At 40.7% G+C, this 21,460-nt stretch overlaps 2 protein-coding genes across 20 annotated transcripts in view; both read left to right on the top strand.

Annotated features, from left to right (window-relative positions):
* Positions 1 to 7,046: 7,046 nt before the first annotated feature.
* Positions 7,047 to 17,375, top strand: PRXL2C (peroxiredoxin like 2C). 4 transcript variants are annotated; one of them, XR_005557059.1, is made up of 7 exons: positions 7,048 to 7,449; positions 8,263 to 8,331; positions 11,249 to 11,302; positions 11,717 to 11,822; positions 12,685 to 12,816; positions 13,617 to 13,790; positions 14,391 to 14,524. XR_005557059.1 is itself a non-coding variant. In XM_039346404.1 (6 exons), exons 1-6 carry the CDS (start codon positions 7,276 to 7,278, stop codon positions 17,147 to 17,149), a joined length of 615 nt encoding a protein of 204 aa, XP_039202338.1. In that variant the 5' UTR covers positions 7,047 to 7,275; the 3' UTR covers positions 17,150 to 17,374. The 4 variants fall into 4 exon arrangements, 3 of the variants coding, with proteins under 3 accessions (XP_039202338.1, XP_039202339.1, XP_039202337.1); XM_039346404.1 differs by lacking the exons at positions 13,617 to 13,790; positions 14,391 to 14,524 and adding an exon at positions 17,070 to 17,374 and having other exon boundaries at positions 7,047 to 7,449; XM_039346405.1 differs by lacking the exons at positions 13,617 to 13,790; positions 14,391 to 14,524 and adding an exon at positions 17,051 to 17,375 and having other exon boundaries at positions 7,054 to 7,449.
* Positions 17,376 to 20,147: 2,772 nt separating this feature from the next.
* Positions 20,148 to 21,460, top strand: part of CDC14B (cell division cycle 14B) — a 74,701-nt gene continuing 73,388 nt past the window's right edge. For 4 of the 16 annotated variants that reach the window (XR_005557053.1, XR_005557052.1, XR_005557054.1 and 1 more), the window contains exon 1: positions 20,149 to 20,607. Coding sequence is in view for 7 of the 16 variants with exons in the window: in XM_039346387.1 (XP_039202321.1) it covers positions 20,430 to 20,607 (178 nt within the window). In the remaining 9 variants the exon portion in view is untranslated. Of the gene's footprint in view, positions 20,608 to 21,460 lie in introns of all 16 variants that reach the window. The other 12 variants (XR_005557056.1, XR_005557057.1, XM_039346389.1 and 9 more) reach the window with 10 other exon arrangements.

Here is a 21,460-nt window from a genome sequence, read left to right as displayed (position 1 = left end):
GTGAAGGCTCTGGTGTACTGGTGCAATAAAAGTAATCTGGTTCTAAATGTTGATAAAACAAAGGAGATCATTGTAGATTTTAGAAAGAGCTGGTACTGTCATACTCCACTCAGTATCAAGGATGCAGCTGTAAAGGTGGTCAACAGTATTAAATATCTGGGGGTGCAGATAACTAACAATCTGAATTGGTCTCTCCACATATCATCCTTAGTGAAGTGTGCAAACCAGCGTCTGCATTTCCTGTATCAGATGAGGAGACCACATCTTTCTCCTTCTATCCTGGCCATTTTTTACAGAGGCACGATTAAGAGCATTTTAACAAGAGAGCATTTTAACAAACTACATCACTGTCTGATTTGGAGGCAGTAGTGCCTCAGATAGAAAGTCCATACAGAGAGTGGTAAGGACAGCTGAGAAGATCATAGGAAGTTTGCTTCCTGGTATTCAGGATGCTGCTTATAAGCACTATGTGCTTAGAGCTCAAAGCATTGTTAGAGACCCCACACATCCACTTTACAGTCTGTTTCTCTTGTTGCTCCCCTGTGTGAGGAGTTTTCGAAGTATTTCTAGCAGGACTACCCAATTCTGTAATAACTTTGTTCCCTATGCCATCCATCCAGTAAACTCGCAAGATTCGTTTTTCTCGCCATGCACATGTATACGTAATTCGAACTAGAGTGTGTTGTTTCTCTGTGTCATATAATATATGTGGGTATATGCATAATTCTGTATTTATTTATTTATTGTCATATTTATGTAGTGTGTATTGGAGGTGGTGACCCTTTGAGAGCTTATGCCACGAAATTTTATTTTAATGTATGCCGATTAGTGAACATTCAAAATAACAATAAAGTTACTATTCTTATTCTATTCTGTTCTATTTATATCATTCTTTCACACTTATTAATATCATTTGTTGGTTTATTTCTTTCAATGTTATATGTGTTGGCTTGCTACGACAGATATATATATATAGTTATTATCAAAATCGTAATAGAAGATTTAAAGACAAGGAAGACATATCCTTCTTCTAAGGTAAATGGTGGCTGATGAACATAATGTAACAACTTACATTTCTGCAACTGCTCAAACTTACAATGGTATTGAATAAAGAGATTTATGACCAATCCTCAAAGTTCTTTGCAAAGTCAATGGAGAAGCTGGCAGGGGAGGGCAAATCTCTCTCCTCTTCAGTCTTTCTTCGCATCCACCATGCCCTCCTTTCCCCTTTGCTTACTCATCCCCACCAGTGCCCTCCTTCCCTAGACCTCCCTGCACTTGTATAACAGCATGCACCCACCAGTGCCCTCCCACCCATGCATGCATGCACTCCTCCACCTCTTTCTTTGGCCTCCCTGCACTCACATGCATCCAGGCAAACACCCCACAACCTCTTTCTCCAACTTTCCTGAGCTTGTGCTGCACTGTAGCACCCTCATTTTATGCTTAGCCTCTGCTGGGCCTCCCACAGTCTCTTCTACACCTCTGTGGTAACCCCCCAAGCTCATTACCTAGAACTCCCTCCGTTTCTTGTTTAATGGCCCATGTGTCTTGGGGTTATAATGACAATTGGGACTGCCTTGATTGCAGTAAGGTGACATGACACTTTAGGACAATATCACTTAGAGATGGCAATTCCAGTTCTAACTGTCTTCGAATCTTGAGAACTACCTCTATTTCTCTGCTCTGAGAGACTAAGGAAGGGGGACTGTATAGTCCATTTGAACAGCTTCCCATAAAACCAGGATCTGAAATACTAAGAATATATAGAAGAATTATGACCTTATCTCTTTCCAAACATACATTCTATTGGCCACAATAAAGCTATCTTTTCACCTTGCCTCCCATTATTTGGCATAGGAAAGGGACATAGTATATCTATAAATATACTTCTATATTTATAAAAGTATATGACTGCTTTGTTGGCTAGTTATTTTAACTTTACCATGCTCTTTAGCCCTAAAATAATTTAACAGAGTGGCTAACAATTAAAATGAGGCAAAATAATTAATCACATGTTATAATGAAACAGGAGAACATTAGCAATAATGCACGATGTTTAACTCACTTTGTAAAATCCAATTCATTTCAGGTAAAACAAATCCCAACACATGTTATGCTTGCAAACTAAACGCTTGGAAAAGATGGGTATTTAATGCATACAGATTATAACAGAGTACAGCTCTCAACAACAAAAACACACTTTCAATTTTCTAAACCAGTGATTCTTGAAGTACAGTTTACAAACAGTCAGTGATTTGTAAATGTTCAACTCAATGGTCTGCCATAACCTTACCACCATTCATGGACCCGAGCATGTTCACCAACTGAATTTTACCTGGTCATGCATGCCAAAAGCTGTCAAGAACTTTTTTGGTGCTTCAGCCCCACCCTTATCTATACTGTCCGTTAGCAAGAACCAGTTCACCATTTCTGCCACGCCTCCCTGTGAGTAACAACAACCAGTAGCCCATTTCATATCTGAACCTTTTGTACCTTAGCCCTATCTCCCTACATACTCCAGTACTTAGTTCATTCTCAAAGAATGGATCAGTGGCGGAAAACTGATTTATTAAAGCCTGTAGCTGATAATACTAGCACCAATGGGAATGTAGTACAAAGCAAACTGAAAGCCAGTTTGGTATAGTGGCTAGGAATAAGGGAGACTGGAGTTCTAATCCTGCCATAGGCACAAAGGCAGCTGGGTGACTTTTGGTCTTTCTCAATCCTAGGAAAGAGGCAATGGCAAATCACTTCCAAAGTCTTGCCAAGAAAACTGCAAGGACTTGTCCAGGAGGCCACCAGTAGTCAAACGGGAGTACTAGAATTCAGAAAACTGTTTCATAGTGAATGTCAGATGCAAGTAACTAGGAATAGGAGTTAAGTTCAAAGCACTTCAAGTTTATTACATGATGATTGTACACAAGAATCTGATCTATTAATGATCAAGACAAATAGATCAGTCAATGGAATTCACGGGAGGGGGTGCTGGACATAGGAATTTGCGGAAGTGTAGCGACTCCAAACTGATGGTGTGTTTGACCCGCCTTCAGGCTCCACCTGGTCATCTCTTATAGTGAACAGATCACAAATGTAGTCGGTGACTGAACGTGCAATATACTGTGTAAATGGAATGGTGAATGCATATGAGCAATCCCAAAAGAAGATCCCAATAGGAAATATGATGATGTAGAATTAAAAATGGGATTTCATCATTCAGATCAACTCACCCATAACCCTTAGTATTAGAGATTTCTATTGAAGAACATTTTTGGTCAGCATATTGACAGTAAGAATTATTATTATGACGTGGGGTACATAATACAATGCAAATGGCATACACTGTAAATTATTAAATTAAGATTAAAATTTTAATACCCATTTTTTTTTAAAAAAAATGGAAGGAATGGGAAAAGATATATAAATCCAACAATAATCATTATCATATTCAAAAAAGATGAGCTCCCATGCTTTTAAATAAAGAAGGATATTTGTTTATTTGAGTTTTCCCTCCCCCCCATCCAATTTTCCTAATGTTAACTTAGTGGTCCATAATTATAAAAATGTTCAGAATCATTGCTCTTAAGTTTTAGATATGTAGTCTTTCACTTCTTTATCAGCTCCTGCAGAATGTCTTTTTAAAGTGAACATCTTGTGCATTTTTCACTGCTGTTTTCATAGCCGCTGCGGTCTATATATTTTTATTCCAGATCAAATTCCCCTCAGCCAATAATTTACTTTGGATGGTAAAATCCCCCATTTTCCAGACACATCTGTTCCACAACATATCCTTTGGAATATTTTCAAAAGTTCAATGTTCTGTGAGGGTTTTTTTTTTTTTTTAAACAGCAGTACCTTCTGATTTAAATTCACTTCCTTTCTCCAATTGTGGAATGAAGTATCACATTATCACATTTGGTTTGGATGTGTAATTTCAGACAGGAGTATTTACTTTGGTCCCCTGGCACTTATGACTGGAACAAACTTCTCATGACAACATATGTATTACTAAAGTACACATAGAGAAACAGGGCTTTTTGCTTGTCCCTGTCAGCAATTTCATTAGCCAGAAAATAACTGCCTAATTACTCCACATATTTCAGCCAACTGCCCAGAGCATAGATTAACTCAATTTTTCCTATCACATAGCTGCATAGTTAGTATTGTTTTAGTATTCAAGAATATACAATTTTTTTTTTTAAAAAAAAAAGGAAGGTAAAAGAAAGAAATGGAAACGGATAAGCCATGCAGGATATGTCAGAAAAAATGGAAATCAGAATAAAAATGATAGGGTAGTGTGTTGGCAAGTACCGTCTCCAAAATGGATGTGAAAGCTATTGCTACAATCAGCAAATAGTCCAATTGTTAGAAAGCTGGTATATGTAATCTATGAGCTACAGGAACACAATGCATCCCTGACACTCAGTGGTCAGTCGATGAAAGTGCAAAATATTTTTCCACATTCTCCAACCATCCACGTCTCTACTGGAAACAGCTAATACTAAATCTATTTACTTCATAAAAGCATCTTTCATGCTTACCTTACAATCCTAGATAGCATTTTCAAATTAGTATCCTCCAAATATGTTGGATTACAATGGTCACAATTTTCAGCTGTCAGGGCTAGGGTTGCTCCCAATTATTTCATTCATTTATTTATTTATTTATTCATTCATTTTGTATAAACATCCCTCTCAACCTGTGACTCTGGGTGATGAATAGCCATAAAAACAATTAAAACAGTTAACACAAAAAAAAGAATATAAGTACAAATAGGAATCCATCGGTATCAACATAACAAGGAAACAGGGGACCTTCATTACTTGTGGCCTCAGGTCCAGGCATATAGTCAGGTCTTCAAGGCCTTGTGAAAGGCCGGTGGGGTCAGGTCCATCCTAGTCTCTGGAGGGAAAATGCTCCAGAGAGCAGGTGCTATGGCAGAGAAGTCTCGTCTCCCAGTCTCTGCTAGTTGACATTTCCTGGCTCCCAGAAGGTATCTGAAGCACCTCAATATGTCTAGAAAGCTTCAAGTCAAACACTGGCTCTACATAACCTAAATCAAACTTAGGGGAACAAGGGCTGGATATCTGTGGCTTTCCAGAAGCTGAACCATAACTGCTTGCAAGTGCATGCTGGGAGCAAGTGGTGTCCGTGGGGTATGATTCCAAAAAAAGTAAATATGGAGCCATGATGGTTAAGTGAAACACCATCCATTTGATTCACAGATCAAAAAGGCCAGAGCTATGATTGCATCTTCATGGCAGCCATCTTCACCTGTTTTTTAACCAGATGTCTTCCGGGAGCAATTATCCAGCAATATCTGGATATCTGTAGGCAAGGGGAGGCGTCCAAGCAGTCATGACTCATTGACAAATCTATGCAGTTTTCTTGGCAAAATTTTTGGAAGTGATTTGCCACTACCTTCTTTCTAGGGCTGAGAGAGTGACCATTCCAAAGACACTTAACTGACTTTCACGTTTAAGGCAGGATTGAAACTCCATTTTCATTCCATTTTGGTGTTTTGCTCTTCAGGTTTCAGGCATTCAAAAACACTCAGCACATCTATTTTGAAGCTTGCTCTCTTCCCACCACCCGCTTTTTATAATAATGTGGAAAATAGCACTGCTGAAAAACAGTTATTTATTGCCCAATTTTGAAAATAGGATTCCACGGAACTCTGGAGACCATAAAAATGGATATGCACTCCCAAATTCCACATAGATAGCAATTCCTGAATTAGTGTTATTTTAGCCAACCTGCTGGGTAAACATGATGGAAATTACAGTCTATCTGAGCTGCAAGGCATCAAACTGGGAAGTCTAAATTACAAGTCACTTGGGAAGCAAACACAGCCGGTGGCAGCGGATCCAATTTGAATGTAGAAAACAAAATTCCCATAGATGTGGCATCAATCACAACAGAATATACTTCCCATATACTCTGAACACAATCTTAAACCACAGCCAAGCACACTCTAAGGCAGTGCTTGCTTAAATAAGGTGTCAGGACTTGAGCACTTTTTCAACATAAAGAAGTACAATGAAAAAGATATTTGAAATATAAATCCAAATATGCCACTATTGGATGGGTTCACATAACAGACTTAAGGCACATGTTGGTTTCCTAACCCATCATTAACTTCACAAATGTCTCACCCAAACAAAGCATATTAAAACTTCATTAATAGTAGTTTTCCTTAAGCTTGGACTATTATCACTTGAGTTCAGCAGTGAGGACCGGCACATATTCCCAGGATTAGAAGATTCTGGGAGGAGGTTTCGTGATATCAGAAGCAGAACATCCAGATTCAGTCAGTTTTGTTCCATACAGTATTAACCTTGTGAACTCTAAAGCTTCCTCTTTCCACTATGCATCCAAGATGGACAGTGATTAATATTTATATGTAATGGTGTAGGTATATACATATGTTATAGCATGTTTATATGTGTGTTATGTACGCATATACCTTTGAGATCAGGCAATAAAATTTCATTTTTAATGTGTGCCAGTATGTCCACAGTAAAAAATGACAGTAAAGGTTATCTTATCTCTTATTTGATTCTGACTTCTGAGCTTAGAATCACAGGTTGGAAGGGGCTTTAAAGGTCTTCTAGTCCAAACCCCTGCCCTATGCAAGAATCTTGATACAATTCCAGAAAAAGGGCAAACATTTCTTGAAAACCTGCAGGGAGGGAGCACTCATGATTCCAGGAGGCGGGCTGTTCCACTATTTGGGATCATCATTCTGAGACTATGTGATATATGCACAAACAAGCTGCCTTCCTTGAGACCGCTTCCATCGCCTTCTATGGCTGTTCGAGAGGGAAAAAACTGGAAGAGATCCGAAAAGAAAAGGGAAAACGAACGCAACACCTAAACCAGGCGTATCCAACCTTGACACCTTTAAGACTTGTGAATTTCAGTTCCCAGAATTCCCATGGCTGGCTGGGGAATTCTGGGAGTTGAAGTCCACAAGTCTTAAAGTTGGCAAGGATGGACACCCCTGCTCTAAAGAATAAAGCCTCGCTGCTCGAAAGACCAGTGAAGTCAGAGCCGATCTGAGTTCTCCGAGTGCTTTTCCGGCATCGAGGAAACTTCCAAAGAATCGGTGTTTTTTTTGTTTTTTGTTTTACCTCGCTCTCCTTTTAAGCGCTTCTGCGGCTTCCACCGGAGGAGGAGCTCATCCCGCAACGGAAAAGAAAACCACTCCCTCGGAATCCGCACATCCCTCTTGGCTCTGTTAGCCGGGATCTGTTTGGGTTGGGGCGTTGCAGCATGGGAGATCCGGTCACGGAACAAATCGCCGCTCGAACTGATTGGCAGCGCGCCCAGGAAGACCCCGCGGAATTGTGGTGCGTCGGCCAGCGCTTGGTGGAGGACGCGGTGGGGAACAGGATCCCTTTTGGGGCTCTTTACAAGGAACAAAAGACGATCGTGATCTTCTTGCGGGTGAGAGAGGCCCCCGGCCTGACTGCAACAACCCAGCTGTGGGATGATATCTGCAATTGCCTTTATTATGCCAGGAAAAGTTTGGGTAGAAAATGCCGAAGCGCTGCGCGCAGGGAAAGCAGCCTCCAAGTTGATTGAAGCGCTCCTGGCTAAGCTATAGCATGGGCAATCTTCGGTTTGTAAACAGGCATCTTGGATTCCTATTAGTAAAGTTAGCCCATCGTGATTGACAACGGAGAGATTGGAGGGACAAGTACTGCAAATGGTAACCGTTTGTAAATGATATCCTGCGTGCCAGGTTGGAGATTGAACCGGGCTAAACGTTGGGGGGATTTCGCCCAGGGCCAGGGGCTTCCCGCAGCCGCTTGCTCGTTTAGGGGGTGCGGCCTACTTCTGAATAAGCGTGTGCAGGCTAGGAATACGCGTTATCCTCCAAACGCGGGAGGCAGTACTAAGTTACTTAATTTAAATTAATTAAAATTAATTAAACTTAATTCGGGAATGGATCACACAAAGGGCAGAACCAAAGTAATCACATTAAAGCTGCGCCTGTTGTGTGACCAGCCACTGTAGCTTGTGGCTTAGGATGTTCTGTAAACACACCTCTTTGTAATTTAGATAGTAAAGTTGTTAAACAAAAAACTGGATCAGCACTGTGCCTGAATGTTGCAGAACATTTAACCTATTTATCATTCTGTGGTGCCCTGATCTTTATAAATTCAACACACAGGGACAAATAAAACAGACTTTAATAAAGGAAGATTATCTTACAAATGTATAATGTGACACTCCATTGTTGGTTTGTTTTTCCAGCATTTTTTGTGCTACATCTGTAAAGAATATGTGGAAGATCTGAGCAAAATTCCCAAGAAATTTTTACAAGTAAGTGCAAACAAAAGTTATATATAATATGGCAACTAACATAGAAGTTTGCAGTCTCCCTAAAGTTACATAGTGTGAATTTGCTTTTATATATGCTTGTGTTGAAAAAAAGAACAATTGCTGGGGATTGTCTATTGGTGTTGATTCCCAAGAAAATATGGCTATATTATAGTCTTAGAAGTGCATGTGCAAGATTGTCAGTCTTTGAAATACTATATAATTTTAAGATATTGGATGTTGATTAATGCAGTGTGCTATAGAAGTAATTATTGTCAGGTTATATAGATTTGGAGAAAATCCATTAATGTATGCTTTAGCTAATCATTCATTATGGAAACTTCATCTGCCCTCAAGATAAAGTTCAGGATGCAACTAATCTCACCTTAAAGCAGCGGTTCTCAACCTGTGGGTCGCGACCCCATTTTGGGTCGAACGACCATTTTACGGGGGTCACCAAACAATGTGATCCGCCATTTTTTCCCCTCAGGGGGCGGTGCTGCGCATGGGGGCGGCACCGCGCATGCTGTATAAAAAAGGTTGAGAATCACTGCCTTAAAGAATCATAACTGGCTATCTGAAGATTGTAGATCTTTGAGGTCACTAAATCCCAATAGATTTTGAAATATACAGAGCTCCTTAAAGGCCGTATAGACTTTGAAATCAGCTGTATGAAAGATACCTACAGTAACACTGGCTCCTGGTCAGTTTATAGCAACTTAGTTTTTAAGGGTCTAAATCAGGGGTCTGCAACCTTAAACACTCAAAGAGCCACTTGGACCCATTTCCCAGAGAAAAGAAAACACTGGGAACCTCAAAACAAGGGGTGGGGACTTTGATTGAAGAGTTTAATTAAAAAGAAATAGAGGCTGCTGTGCATGAGTTCTCTCTCTCTCCCTCTCTCTCTCTCCTCTCCCTCTCTTTCCCCTCTCTCTCTCTCCCACTCTGTTTTTCTCTCTCTGTCTTTCCTCTCCCTCTCTGTTTCTCTTTTTCCTCTCCCTCTCTTTTTCCTTTCTCTTTCCTCTCCCTCTCTCTCTTTCCTCCTCCCTCTTTTTCTCTCTCTCTCCCTCTATTTCTTTCTCCTTCTCTCCCTCTCTCTCTCCCTCTCCTTTTTTTCTCTCTCCCTCTCTCTTTCTCCCTCTTTCTCTCCCTCTTTTTTCTCTCTCTCTCTTTTTCTCTCTCCCTTTCTCTCTCTTTCTCTCTCCCCCCCCCCTCTGATCTTCTGCTCACCTGGCAAGCTGGCTTCAGGCTGTTCTCCAACAAGCTGACACACATTATTGGGCTGGCTCTCTCTTGCCCTTCCTGCTTCCTGCAGAGACGCAGCAAAGGGAGGAGCCACACCCAATAAGCTTGTCAGTTGGAACAACGGGAGGCCACTCTCTTTTTTACAGAGAGAGAGAGAGAAAGAGAGAGAAGGGAAGCAGGGAAGCGCAAGTGCCTCTCTCTGTCTCTGTCTCTGCAAATGGCAGAGGAGGCTGGGAGCTGCAGGAGAAGGCTCAAAGAGCCACATGTGGTTCCCGAGCTGCAGGTTGCTGATCCATGGTCTAAATGATTTGGAATTGGAAACCATTAGAAGGTTTAAAGTCTGGATTTTCCCATAGGAATCTCAGATCTTTCTGAAAATTGCCCTGCCTTGGTGGTTAAATGAATGAGATATTTTTCAAATTAGATAACAGCTAAACTCCAGGCCATTTAGATATTTTGATGTGCTACATATTTGGAAACATTGATTAGCCATTCCTGGTATTTACAGTGATGATTCCTTGATAGGCTTCTAAGAATTCCTTTGAACAAAGAAAGCGAAGATCCCCAGTTTCTTAGAAGATCCTAGTTCAGGGGTAGGCAACCTTGGCTCTTTTATGACTCATGGACTTCTACTCCCAGAATTCTTGAGCCAGCATGCTCAAGAATTCTGGGAGTTGAAGTTCACAAGTCATAAAAGAGACAAGGTTGCCTACCCCTGTCTTAGTTCTAATTTAATGCTTATTGCAACAGGTTGTTTTTCAAAAGGAGATAAGGCAGAAGTGGCAGGATGAATACTACAGAAGGCCCTATCCACTTTCTAAGGAGTTATGTAATAAAAGTTGTTAATACTACCTCAAGTTTTTACAGCCTCTGGCACTAGCAAACAATGACTCACTGTGATTTTGTCATAGGGATGTTGATTTAATTATCACTAAATAGTTAACATTCAAATAACCATTCTAAAGTATTGGTATAATCAGCAATATTATACAATTAACTTAGTGATCTAAAAGTATTTATGGCAGCATATCTGTCTCCACTAATGGAAATGTATTGTAAATTCCTAGAAGATCATTAATGTTAGGGTGATAGGGTAGTCTCAACGACATGCTAACCTAGGTTACTGAGTTAACTCATTGTCTGGGTTTGCACAATTCGTTGAATTATCAAGTAACCACATGAGGTAAATTCATAAACTCTGCTATGCCAAAACAAATATTCTACCTGAATTTAACTTAATATATACAATGCAAGCACTAGATCTTTAATTACATGATGCCTCAGCTGCTATGAAGTCCAGGTTTCTGGTACTGCTGTATAAAACAGAATGCTTCATACTGAGAAGGTAATTTGATCTGTCCTCTATTGTCAGGGTCTCATTGCATTTTGTTAAAAGGTGCTTCTGATGCTTTTCTCAGTGGGAAAAGGGCTGCTGCATATGTGCAGAAGCTCATTTCCTGTAGCTAAATGATACCACTGCTCCACTCAGTTATTTAAAAGTGGAGGCCATGTCATTTTATGAAGTTGCTTTAAAGGAAGGCCAAGTCTTTGTTAAAGCAAAAATTGCTTCAAAGATTTGCATGAATCTATTTTTTAGTCTGGCACAGAGATTGAGTTGTTAAGTATTAGTGAGCAATTTTAAGATTGGTTTTTTTATTATTTTTCATTCCTTTAGGATGCAAATGTTAGACTTGTGGTTATTGGGCAATCAGCACATCATCATATTCAGGTAAGTGCAAGTGAAGAGCTAGTTTATTCTGTTGAGGTGATTGTAAATGCAGCTCTTTTCAGTTTTTGCACCTCTAAGCATGTCCACCCATAAACACATTCACACATATATAGTAGATGTACACATGTGCATATCCCTATATAAATAAGACTGCTTAAATAAGGTAGGCACTAAAGCTGCTTTGAAGGCTTCTTTCCAAGTTCCTGGAAATTATCCATATTCTTTTTAGGAGAACGTACTTCTATCATGCATGCTTAGAGCTGCCAAAGCCCAGATTAAACATGTTTAATTGGAAGAAAATTCAGCTCAATGGAACGGGATTTAAAACCAAGGGTGACCAGGATTGGACCATTTGCTTTCAAAAATAGAACTGCCTTGTGTATTACATTAATACTTAACATATGTTGTTTGCAGCCATTTTGTAATCTGACAGGTTACCCTCATGAAATATATGTAGATCCAGGAAGAGAAATTTATAAAATTCTTGGCATGAAAAGAGGGGAAACCTCCAGCTCAGCAGGTGGGTTGTGCTACTGACTGTCAGTATCAGAAACTGCTGATATATGTTTACTTAATGATATATAAACTGAAAACTCCATCTTTTAAGTAGATAAAAAAAATCAAGAATACCATTCAGATCTGATTTGATTATAGAGTTGGAGAGGCCATGTTGGCTACTGTATAACCTCCTGCTCAGTGCAGGAATCCAAATGAAAGCATCTCTGTCAGGTGGTTGTCTAGCCTCTCCTATAGCAAAGTTGGCTTGGAAATTCTGAAAGTTGAAGTCCACCCATCTTAAAGCTCCCAAGGTTGAGAATCACTGCTCTATAGCAGGTATCAATTGAAGAAAAATTTGTCCCTTAGGACAGTGGTCCCCGATCTTTGTAGCTTGGCAGCCCGGCTGGGAGGGGAAGAGAGAACTGGGACACGGGAACAGCAGGCCAGCGCACGTGCATACATACATGTGCATGCAGCCCTTGCGTGAGTGGTGGGCCGGCGGGTATGAGTTCCCGCCAGCCCATTCGCACGGTTCAATTCCAAATAGGCCATAGCCCAGTAGTGGGCTGAGGGCTGGGCCTCCCTTAGGAGTTTGTTGCTCTGCCAAACTGCATCTGATTTTGATTCAAACATTAATATATTCTCCAACTATGGAAAATCCTAGACAGTGCCAAATCATGCAGAAATGTTTCCTATGTAGGATATGTTAGAATCCAAGGTACTTTGATCTAAAGCACATTTATTTTCTCCGCAATTAGTTCTAATTCTAATGGAATTGCTTGCTGGTAGCTGCCCATAGGTCTGCAGCCTAGTGTTTTCATAATGCCAACAGAGCTAATGTATGCTTTTTGCCAAATGAACTTCCCTTCTGCTCTTATTTTCAGTGCACAGCCCTCATGTTAAATCCAGTTTGCTATCAGGAAGTATTAAAAGCATGTGGAGGGCAATGACAAGCCCTGCATTTGATTTTCAGGGTGATCCAGCTCAGCAGGGAGGCACTTTCATTTTAGGACCAGGTAAGGTAACTGTAAATTTACAGCTTCTTGTTGGCTAGGCAAATCTGTTTTATAGTCATGTTGGAATGGCCTTTAGCTCAGAGCAGAAGCCATGTGATTTTGTAATGGAAGACATTGTCCTCAGTCCTTTTCTGGGCTCAGGCCACTTCACTAGTGACCCAAATCCAACATTCCTTTCTTGTGTAACTTTATTGCAAAAGTTGTTGGAACTTTGTTGGGGGTTGAAGGGAGGAAATGAACCTTTCCTTTTCCATGTAGACCTCTCAGTAGCATTTGATTCCAACATTCCTAGTATCTTAGTAAAATACCTGCAAAGACAAGGATAACACTTTTTTTGCAGTGGTTCTATTCCTTCCTTAGCAAGCAGCTTCAGTTGGTATGCAAGGAAAAAGAGACAGTCATTTATTTTGGGGTGTCACAACTCTTTCCATGTAGCATCTACATGAAGTTTTTGAAAAAGCTCATATATCAGTTTCGGGACATATATTATCACTATCTTCTTGGTATTGAATTGAATATTGCCATCCCACATGGAGCCATGGATGCTGTAGAAATCCTAACTTCAGTATATAGAGGGTAAGAGGGTCAAAATAAGGTTTGATTTAATCCCTGCAAGGCAAAGTTGCTGTTGGTTAGTGATTGTCCTGGCTTCAGTTGTAGTTCTTGACACATTCATGTTTCTCTATTCCTGGAGTCATAATTCCTTCTGGAGTAGGTGGAAGCCATGGCTATTCACCAGCTAGGTGGTCTGTCTGGTTTGGAACATCCTGCAAATGACACCCTGGTTGCCTCATGATTAGATTACTACAGCTACTACCTAAGAGTGCCTGAAAAGATGACCTGCATACTTCAGTTGCTTCAAAGTGCAGCAGTGTGCTAACCAAAGGTAGCAGATTTAATCACCTAAAACAGAGGTCCCCAACCTTTTGGCCACCAGGGACCGGTTCCGTGGAGAAAGGTTTTTCCACAAACCGGTGAGTGTGTGGTTTTGTGTGCTGCCTGTATCCCGCGGATGGGGCTTTGCTCGTTTGTGTGGACTGGTTGCTGGCATGCCATGGCCCAGTACTGGGGTTGGGGACCCCCCACAGACCTAAGATGTATCGTAGATCCTGCATTGATTGCTGATTTGTTTTCAGTTCAGAATGCTGGCTGTCGTCTTTAAAGCCCGACCCGGACCATATTTCCCCTGAAAGTCTGGCACAACATTTTATTGAGAATGGTCATACAGTTGTTAAGCAAATCTGGCATCCCCCATTATCCTTCCTTTCCAGCTAGAAAGGTTAAGAATGCAGATTACATAACCCCACGACAGTGCAGTTGTCATAAATACATGTGAATTGCCAAGTGCCCAAGTTTAGATGACATGACCATGGGGATGCTGCAATGGTTGTCAGCGTGAAAACCAATCATAAGTCACTTTTTTCAGTGCTGGTGTAACTTTGAACGGTCATTAAACAAATGGTTGCAAGTCAAGGACTATCTGTAGTCCATATTGGCTAGTTAACATGCTAATGCTGAACCTGTGTTTTGTGGAAATGAAAGTGTTAATATTATTTGTTTCTCATTTGTTCCAGGTGATGAGATTCACTTTGTGCACCTTGACCAAAACAGGTTGGACCATGTCCCCATTAATACTGTTTTGCAGCTTGCTGGAGTTAAAACAGTAGATTTTACCTACAGATCTGAGATTATTGATATATGAATTTTTAGAAGAAAAATACATCTGCCGAGACAAGAAATATATGTCAGCAGACCATTGTGGCAATTCACCCATAATGAGGTTATTGTGAAATTAATAAAATAGAAGTAGCTCTAGAGTATATTTTTACACATCAAAAAAAGCCTTTAAACTTAATATTGTGCTCAAGACGCAATAACTCACTTAACAAGAAAACAAGCCATTAAAGCTGCTGCACAGAAATACTGATTTTATGGAGTCTGTGGATTTATTTAAATCACACTATTCCACTTAAAATTTAACTAATTTGTGTTAATGATAGAAACGTATGGGTAACAATTAACCAGTCTTTTTCCTCTTCAGTGTTTGATTAAAATAAGACCTCAGATCAAAACAAAATGTAAATTTTAATTGTTTAAATTGCTTTCTTGGAAGCCAAAGTAGAGTAAATGTTGTTCTGAAGTCTGTAAAATAGAGGCTGACTGAGAAAAAAGTGCTTAGAGATTAATTTCATGGTAGACTACTGACTGGATAGTCTTTACTTGTAGTCTTGACATTCCGTTAATCTTGAATTAAAAGTTACCTGTAAATTTTTCTACAGTAGTTTATTATGGTGCATGTAACAGAATAATCAGTGTTACACCCAATTAATGTGTTTCAGATTTGAGTTTTCATATCTTTGCTCACTTTGATCCCTAGAGTTCAAAAAAGGAAAGATCAATTATATATTGCAGAGGTGGTAAAATTGTAATCATGCAAGTGTTGTTAACATACAGTTAATCAGAAGTCCTCAGCAACAATGCAGGTAGTCCTTGAGTTACAATCATTTGTTTAGTGACCATTCAAAATTACAAATGCATTGAAAAAAGTGACTTATGACTGGTTTTCACACTTACGACCGCTGCAGCATCCCCATGATCACATGATGAAAATTTGGGCACTTGGCAACTGGCATGTATTTATGACAGTTGCACTGTCCCACGGTCATGTGATCAGCATTTGTAACTTTCCTAACTAGCTTCCAAGAAGCAAAGTCAATGGGGGAAGCTAGATTCATTTAATAATGGCCTGATTCACTTACCAACTGCTGTGTTTGCTTGACAACTGTGGCAAAAAAGGTCATAAAATGGGATGTGACCAGTAGAGGGATTCAGCCAGTTCACATCAGTTTGATAGAACCCATAGCTAATTTTCTGTTGACTTCGGTGAACTGGCTTAATGCCCTAGCCCTTTTTTGCAAGGCCTAGAACAGACCGCCGGAAGTGGCGCGGACGCATTTCCAGTGGGCCATTTTGGGCCTGGGAGGCCTCCCCAGCTCAGAATAAACTCCCGGAAGTGGCATCCGTGCAGAGAACCGGTATTTGAATCCCACCACTGGATGTGACTCACTTAACAACTGCCTTGCTTAACAATTGAAATGTTGGGTTCAATTGCAGTTGTAAGCCGAGGACTGCCTATAATGCTCCTTGGAGCCACAGGAGTTCTAGTTGAGAAATATTGGTTAAAACTATTACGAAGAACTATAGAGAATAATAGATTCTCCAGCTTTGATATTCTAAGATTATTTATGAAGACATAAAGAAAAACTGCAAACCTGAAAATGCAAAATGTTTATTAATATGTGGATTTAGTGTTTTATTTAACCTGACATTGGCAACTATATAAAGATCAGAATTGGAACATAATCACTGTTAAGACAAAATGCATGTATATACATGTGTTCTATAACTAGTAATTTTCATAGCTGCCAACTACTTTAGCCAGATATAAGATTTTATTAAAAGATTATTTTTTACAATATATTGTAATCCTCTCCTCCCCACCCCACTCCCAAAAAACCTCCTAGCACCAGACAAATTTTACAGAAGACTTTTATCTTATTTTTTCTAGCAATGTAGTTTATGTAATTTAGTCTTTACCAAGTAGTAAATGTAAGGGACCTGATCAGTTTTATAAACAGTAAAAAAATATTGGGGAGCCCAGCAGTAAATCATGGGCTAATTTGATCTATGGTTTACAATACCATTATTCCACACAGTCCTCCATCATTACCTAAAGATTAATTTTCACGAGGCTTGATAGTGTATTTATTTCTTGAAATTACATTCTGCTTTATATTTTCCCAATCACAACCCTATGCAGTAGATTGGGCTGAGACACAGTGACTTTCATGGTTGAAGATGCATTTCCCAGCTTCTGGTGTAGTTCTGTAACCACTCCACCATATTAGCTCTTGTCTGTTGTTTTGAACATTACAAATAAAGGTTTTATCTATATTCCCAAAATATGTAATCCCACTCAGAACAAATATTTTTATCACTGATCAGACAATCAATGGCACCTCAGCATATATATCTTAAATTATTAGCCTCTTCTTCATAACAGTCATTTGTGTCAATTCTTTATCATTTCTTTAACATTATGTTGGTGTCAATTCTTACAATCACATGGTTAATCCATCTCAGTTAACTGATGTCTAAGATGTCCATTTGTGAACATTTCATTTCATCTTTCACTGGGCTGAGCGTCTTACCTTCTTACCTTCCATTTTCCCAGTGTAATTCTATCCTTGCAGCTTTGGATTTTCTTTTCCTGTACAACAACATCAACAATTTGTCGCAGAGACATCATGATATCGCTACAATAGAACTCTAAAAGATCCTCAACTCTTCTTCAATAGAATGTTGAACGCCATCCAGTCTGAGGGGCCTATCATCCAGCACTATCTCATAAATCATTTTATATTTTCTACCAATGTGGTTTTCTTGGTAAAAATGCAGGAGTGATTTACCATTGCCTTTTTTCACATACTGTAATATAAAGTGATGCCTTTACCATTACGATTAAAATTATCATTTGCCTATAGCACCTTTCTATATTGCTGCTGCTCGATATAGCTGCCCTCTTGTTTTAGATGGGCAACTAAAAGGGGAACTACATCTTGGGTGACCCTGACTCTTAACATATACTCATTCCTCCCAGGAACACTTCCCCATCCATGCCCACCCCAATGAGACATCAGTGTTATGTCACATAGCAGTTGTCCAGTCAGTACCACCACTGGAACAAATTTTGGGAACCTAAACAGAACATCCTTCTGCAACTGATTGGAAAGATCTGGTGGCCAAAAGTATAAAAGCAGCTTATAGGATTGAGAGTTTATGGGATCACCTAGATCAGTGGTTCTCAACCTTTTTAATGCCGTGACCCCCAACCGGTCGTAAGTTGAGGACTACTCAACTGGTCGTAAGTCCGCGCATGCGTGATGCCGCCCCCTGCACCGGCCGAGGCGTAGCTGGCAAGGAGCAGCGACAGCGCAGGGCGACCACCGGCTGGGCCACCAGCTGGCCCAGCCCAAGGGAGGTAAGGCACCCGCCGGGTCCCACGCGCGCCAGCAACCCTCCCTGCGCCCACCGGCCTCCCACCTCCCATCCCTGGCCCTCTTTTACTTACATTTTTAGTAGTTGCTCAGCAGGGAGGGGTGGAAGCTTCCAGACAGCTCGCCTTCACTGCAGACAACTTGCAGCACCGTTTGCAGACTGAGGCTTTTGGCGGGCTCAGCAGGGCAGAGACAGCCTGGACAATTCCTATTGGCTTTTGAGAGCCAATAGAATTAGACTCTATTCAAGAGAGTCTATTCTATTGGCTTTCAAAAGCCAATAGAATAAAAGGAAGTAGCACAGCTAAGGAAGGGGGGGGGAAATGGCGGACTGCGTTGTTTGGCGACCCCCGTGAAATGGTCGTTCGACCCCAAATGGGGTTGTGACCCACAGGTTGAGAACCGCTGACCTAGATGTAGTCGTTAGACTAGCTGTTGGGAAAACACAGCTATGGGTAAGGTACAACTGATCCCTGTTGTGATTGGCCAGGCATTTGAACACTATGATACAAATTTCAGAGGCTTTTTTTTTTCAGATCTTTCATCTCCATTCCCTGTGACTTTTCCTATGTGGATGTACTCTGGAGTTCTGCAGAGTACATCCATATAGAGTATAGACCGAATTATATTGCAAGAAATGTTAATTTTACAAATCAGCATGATTCCTTTTGGGTTTTTAGTTGAACAAATTAAAGAGTTTTCAATGTTTTTCAGACCACAGAATCTAAAAAATCCTGGAACTTCAATTCAGGTGGTAAAGTTTTAATTATTTTAAAAAATGGCTGTATTAAAGAGAGTGTTTTTCCTCTTCTGACAGAACCCTATCACATTTTCTTGGAATCCTAGGGTATAAAAAAATATAGTTTAAAACTCCCTGGGTTAGCCTATTAATAAATTGGGAAACAAAACCTGTCCTTTGAAGAATCTTGTTTGTGGTGTGGCTAGAAACGGCTGCTTTTCTAAAAACCTACCATCCTAACTTTCTTTGCCCATGAAAATTCGTAATGGACATAAGGGATTAAAAATGGCCTTTGAAATGTGGGAATGTAAATATCCAGCAGATGGCACACTTCCCCCAAAGGGAAATCACAACGGTAAGTAGCTGTACTGTATGTGAATGTTTCCACGCACATCCCAAAAGGGAGGAAAATTGAGGAGGAAGAACAGCTGGTAACATTTTATAGATGCACCCTGCAAACCCTCCATGCAAATTATGAGGCGTGTTCAAAACAGTTTGCCTTATACTTTTCTAATTGCTCTTTCTTCACTTCTGTGTAGTCATCAGCAAGATATAGCTTTAAGCAAGAGAAACTAGAGATATTCAAATTTCCCCTCTAGTTTAATTGGACAGGCAGAATTTTTCAAAAGTTGACTGCTGGAATTATTTTCAGTGAGAATTCATAGAGGCTAATGTATTTTGGATTGAACAAACATGAATATGTGTGCATGTATCTTTACTAGTCAATTTATTATTGTGTTGATTTTTAATAAGTTTTCAGTTGACTACCTGGTTCTTTATCTATCAGCCAATATTAAAGCAGTTTAATAAATGTAAAATCAAGAAATTCACAGTAATGTTTATTTTAACTATTCAACTAGTTATTTTAACTATTTTAACTATTTAACTATACCAGAATAAACCAGCTGAAAGTTCCCCTCTTGTGATAGCCATGGAATTCAACAATTTCCTGGAAATCATTCATCAGTTCCATGCTAATTCCTGCTAATTAACATGCAGAAAATAAACCTATAATCTTGGTTTTTCTATAGAAGTCACTTAATATACTGCCTGCTGCCATGTGGAAGAGACTAGTGTCGGGTGAATTGGGGACTTTCCTGATGTGTAACAACTTCCTTGTTTCTGCCGTCCAGGCAGGCAACAAAAATAAAATACTAACTGTGCCTCCTCTATAGTATGTTTAACTTTTTGCGTGGTACGTTATTACAAAAGCTCAATATATTTTATCACTTTAGAGATGACAAGCTTTAAGCAATGGCAACTAGAAGTATTAATATTTTCCTTTAGTTTTATTTGGTTTTTGAGACATGGGGCCCCGCTCATAACAGAAGATATTACTATGTCAGACGGGGATGGGGGGGGGATGCAATGTCTTGATAAATTAAGTGGTCCCTTTTGCAAAGGGGGGGGGAGATAATAGAGCCGCAGTACAGGCACTCTTAGGACTAGTTCGCCTTTGTGACGAAGGTGCTCAGGTGTATCACTATGACATCACTCTGTCAGAGACTCTGCGATTGTGACCTCACACTGGCCCGGCCCAATGAGAAGCGAGCGTGAGGGGAGGCCGAAGAGGACGAGCTGGCTGAGAGCGGGAGTCGCGGCGGCAAGTGGCAGGTTGGGAGCAGCTGGGGGGGGCGGCGCTTCAGAAAGCGCCCGCAGTTGCCTTCCCTCCTCTTCCTCCTCCTCCTGCTGGTTCTGCTGCTCCTCCTCCTGCTCTTTCTCCCGTTGGGCTGCTTATACCCCTACTGGGGCGAGGCGGCGGGGATGAGCCCGGGTGCCCTGCAGCCGCCGCCGTCTCCTCCGCTACCACCGCCGCCATGAAGCGGAAGACCTCGGGGGTGGGGGGCCGAAGACACTCGGCCCCGGCTACTCTGCCGGCCACGGCGCCGCCGGCATTCAAGAAAACTCGGAGCACCGCCACCCTGCCCATCTTGGGCGAAGCAGAGGAGCAGTCTCCCCGGGCCCCCAGGCGCGAGATCTGCCTACAGATCGCAGGTGAGGAGTGGCAAGGAAAGGGGCGCTACGGGGATCGGGGCGACTGAACCCCAACTTGCGGGGCGGTTCAGTCTGCGGGCGGATGACTTCTCGGTCTCATAAGTATAGAATTCGGGGGCCCTTCCGAGTCTAATTCTAATAAACAACTCCCGTTGAGTTAGTTTCCAGAAGTGCTCGGTTGCTCTGATGTGGGGCTTTGATAGTGGCAGGTTGTTTGCAGTGCTTGTGGGTCGATGGCGACCCATAACCAGACACGAGTGTCTGGATCCGTTTATCGTTTGAGATGCCTCCCAGTCTTTTGGGGTTAAAACCGGAGGAAAAGCTCAGTGAATGTATTTTTGAGAGGTTTCTAATACCCGCGTCTGTCCCTCTGGAAAAAAATGCTGTAATTGTCTGAGGAAAACATAATTTTACCCTAATACTTAGATCGTATCTTATTATCCAAATTGCAGGTCAAACCTTGGAAAATAACTTAGTGCCTCAGGCATGAAGATGCAGTTTGAAAAAGACGAGCATTTCTTTCACTTTTTTTGTGTGCTAGCTTCTGCAGGATTGGTATACAAGTATAGAGGAAAACAATACTTTCTACTTTTTGCTTAATGGATCTATTTTCCTGGCTCCTGTTTTGCAAAAATCTTTTATGATTCAGTACTGTTTGGCATTAAAAATAATGGATAAAAAGGACACCTAGATTGTTTTGTCAATGGATCCATTGTGTTGTTATTGTTGAGTTGTGTTAAAAATATGATGGAAAGCATTGTACCCTTGCTTGGAGTTCTGTTCCTTTTCAGATATTATTAGACATCAGATATCAGCATGGATGATGTAAATAGGCAACTTTAGTGACTTCCTT

Source organism: Crotalus tigris, unplaced genomic scaffold, assembly GCF_016545835.1.
Source record: "Crotalus tigris isolate CLP2741 ecotype Arizona unplaced genomic scaffold, ASM1654583v1 scf7180000017993.1374955, whole genome shotgun sequence".
NCBI classification, from domain to species: Eukaryota; Metazoa; Chordata; class Lepidosauria; order Squamata; family Viperidae; genus Crotalus; species Crotalus tigris.
Note: the sequence above shows the minus strand (reverse complement) of the source record. Positions and strands in the feature narration are given on the sequence as shown.

Bases quoted from the DNA above. Each gene is read 5' to 3' on its own strand.
- PRXL2C (XM_039346403.1), top strand. From the start codon at position 7,276: ATGGGAGATCCGGTCACGGAACAAATCGCCGCTCGAACTGATTGGCAG. The intron at 11,823-12,684 runs GTGGGTTGTGCT...TCTTATTTTCAG, and splicing joins GGAAACCTCCAGCTCAGCAG to TGCACAGCCCTCATGTTAAA. The intron at 12,817-14,390 runs GTAAGGTAACTG...CATTTGTTCCAG, and splicing joins CACTTTCATTTTAGGACCAG to GTGATGAGATTCACTTTGTG.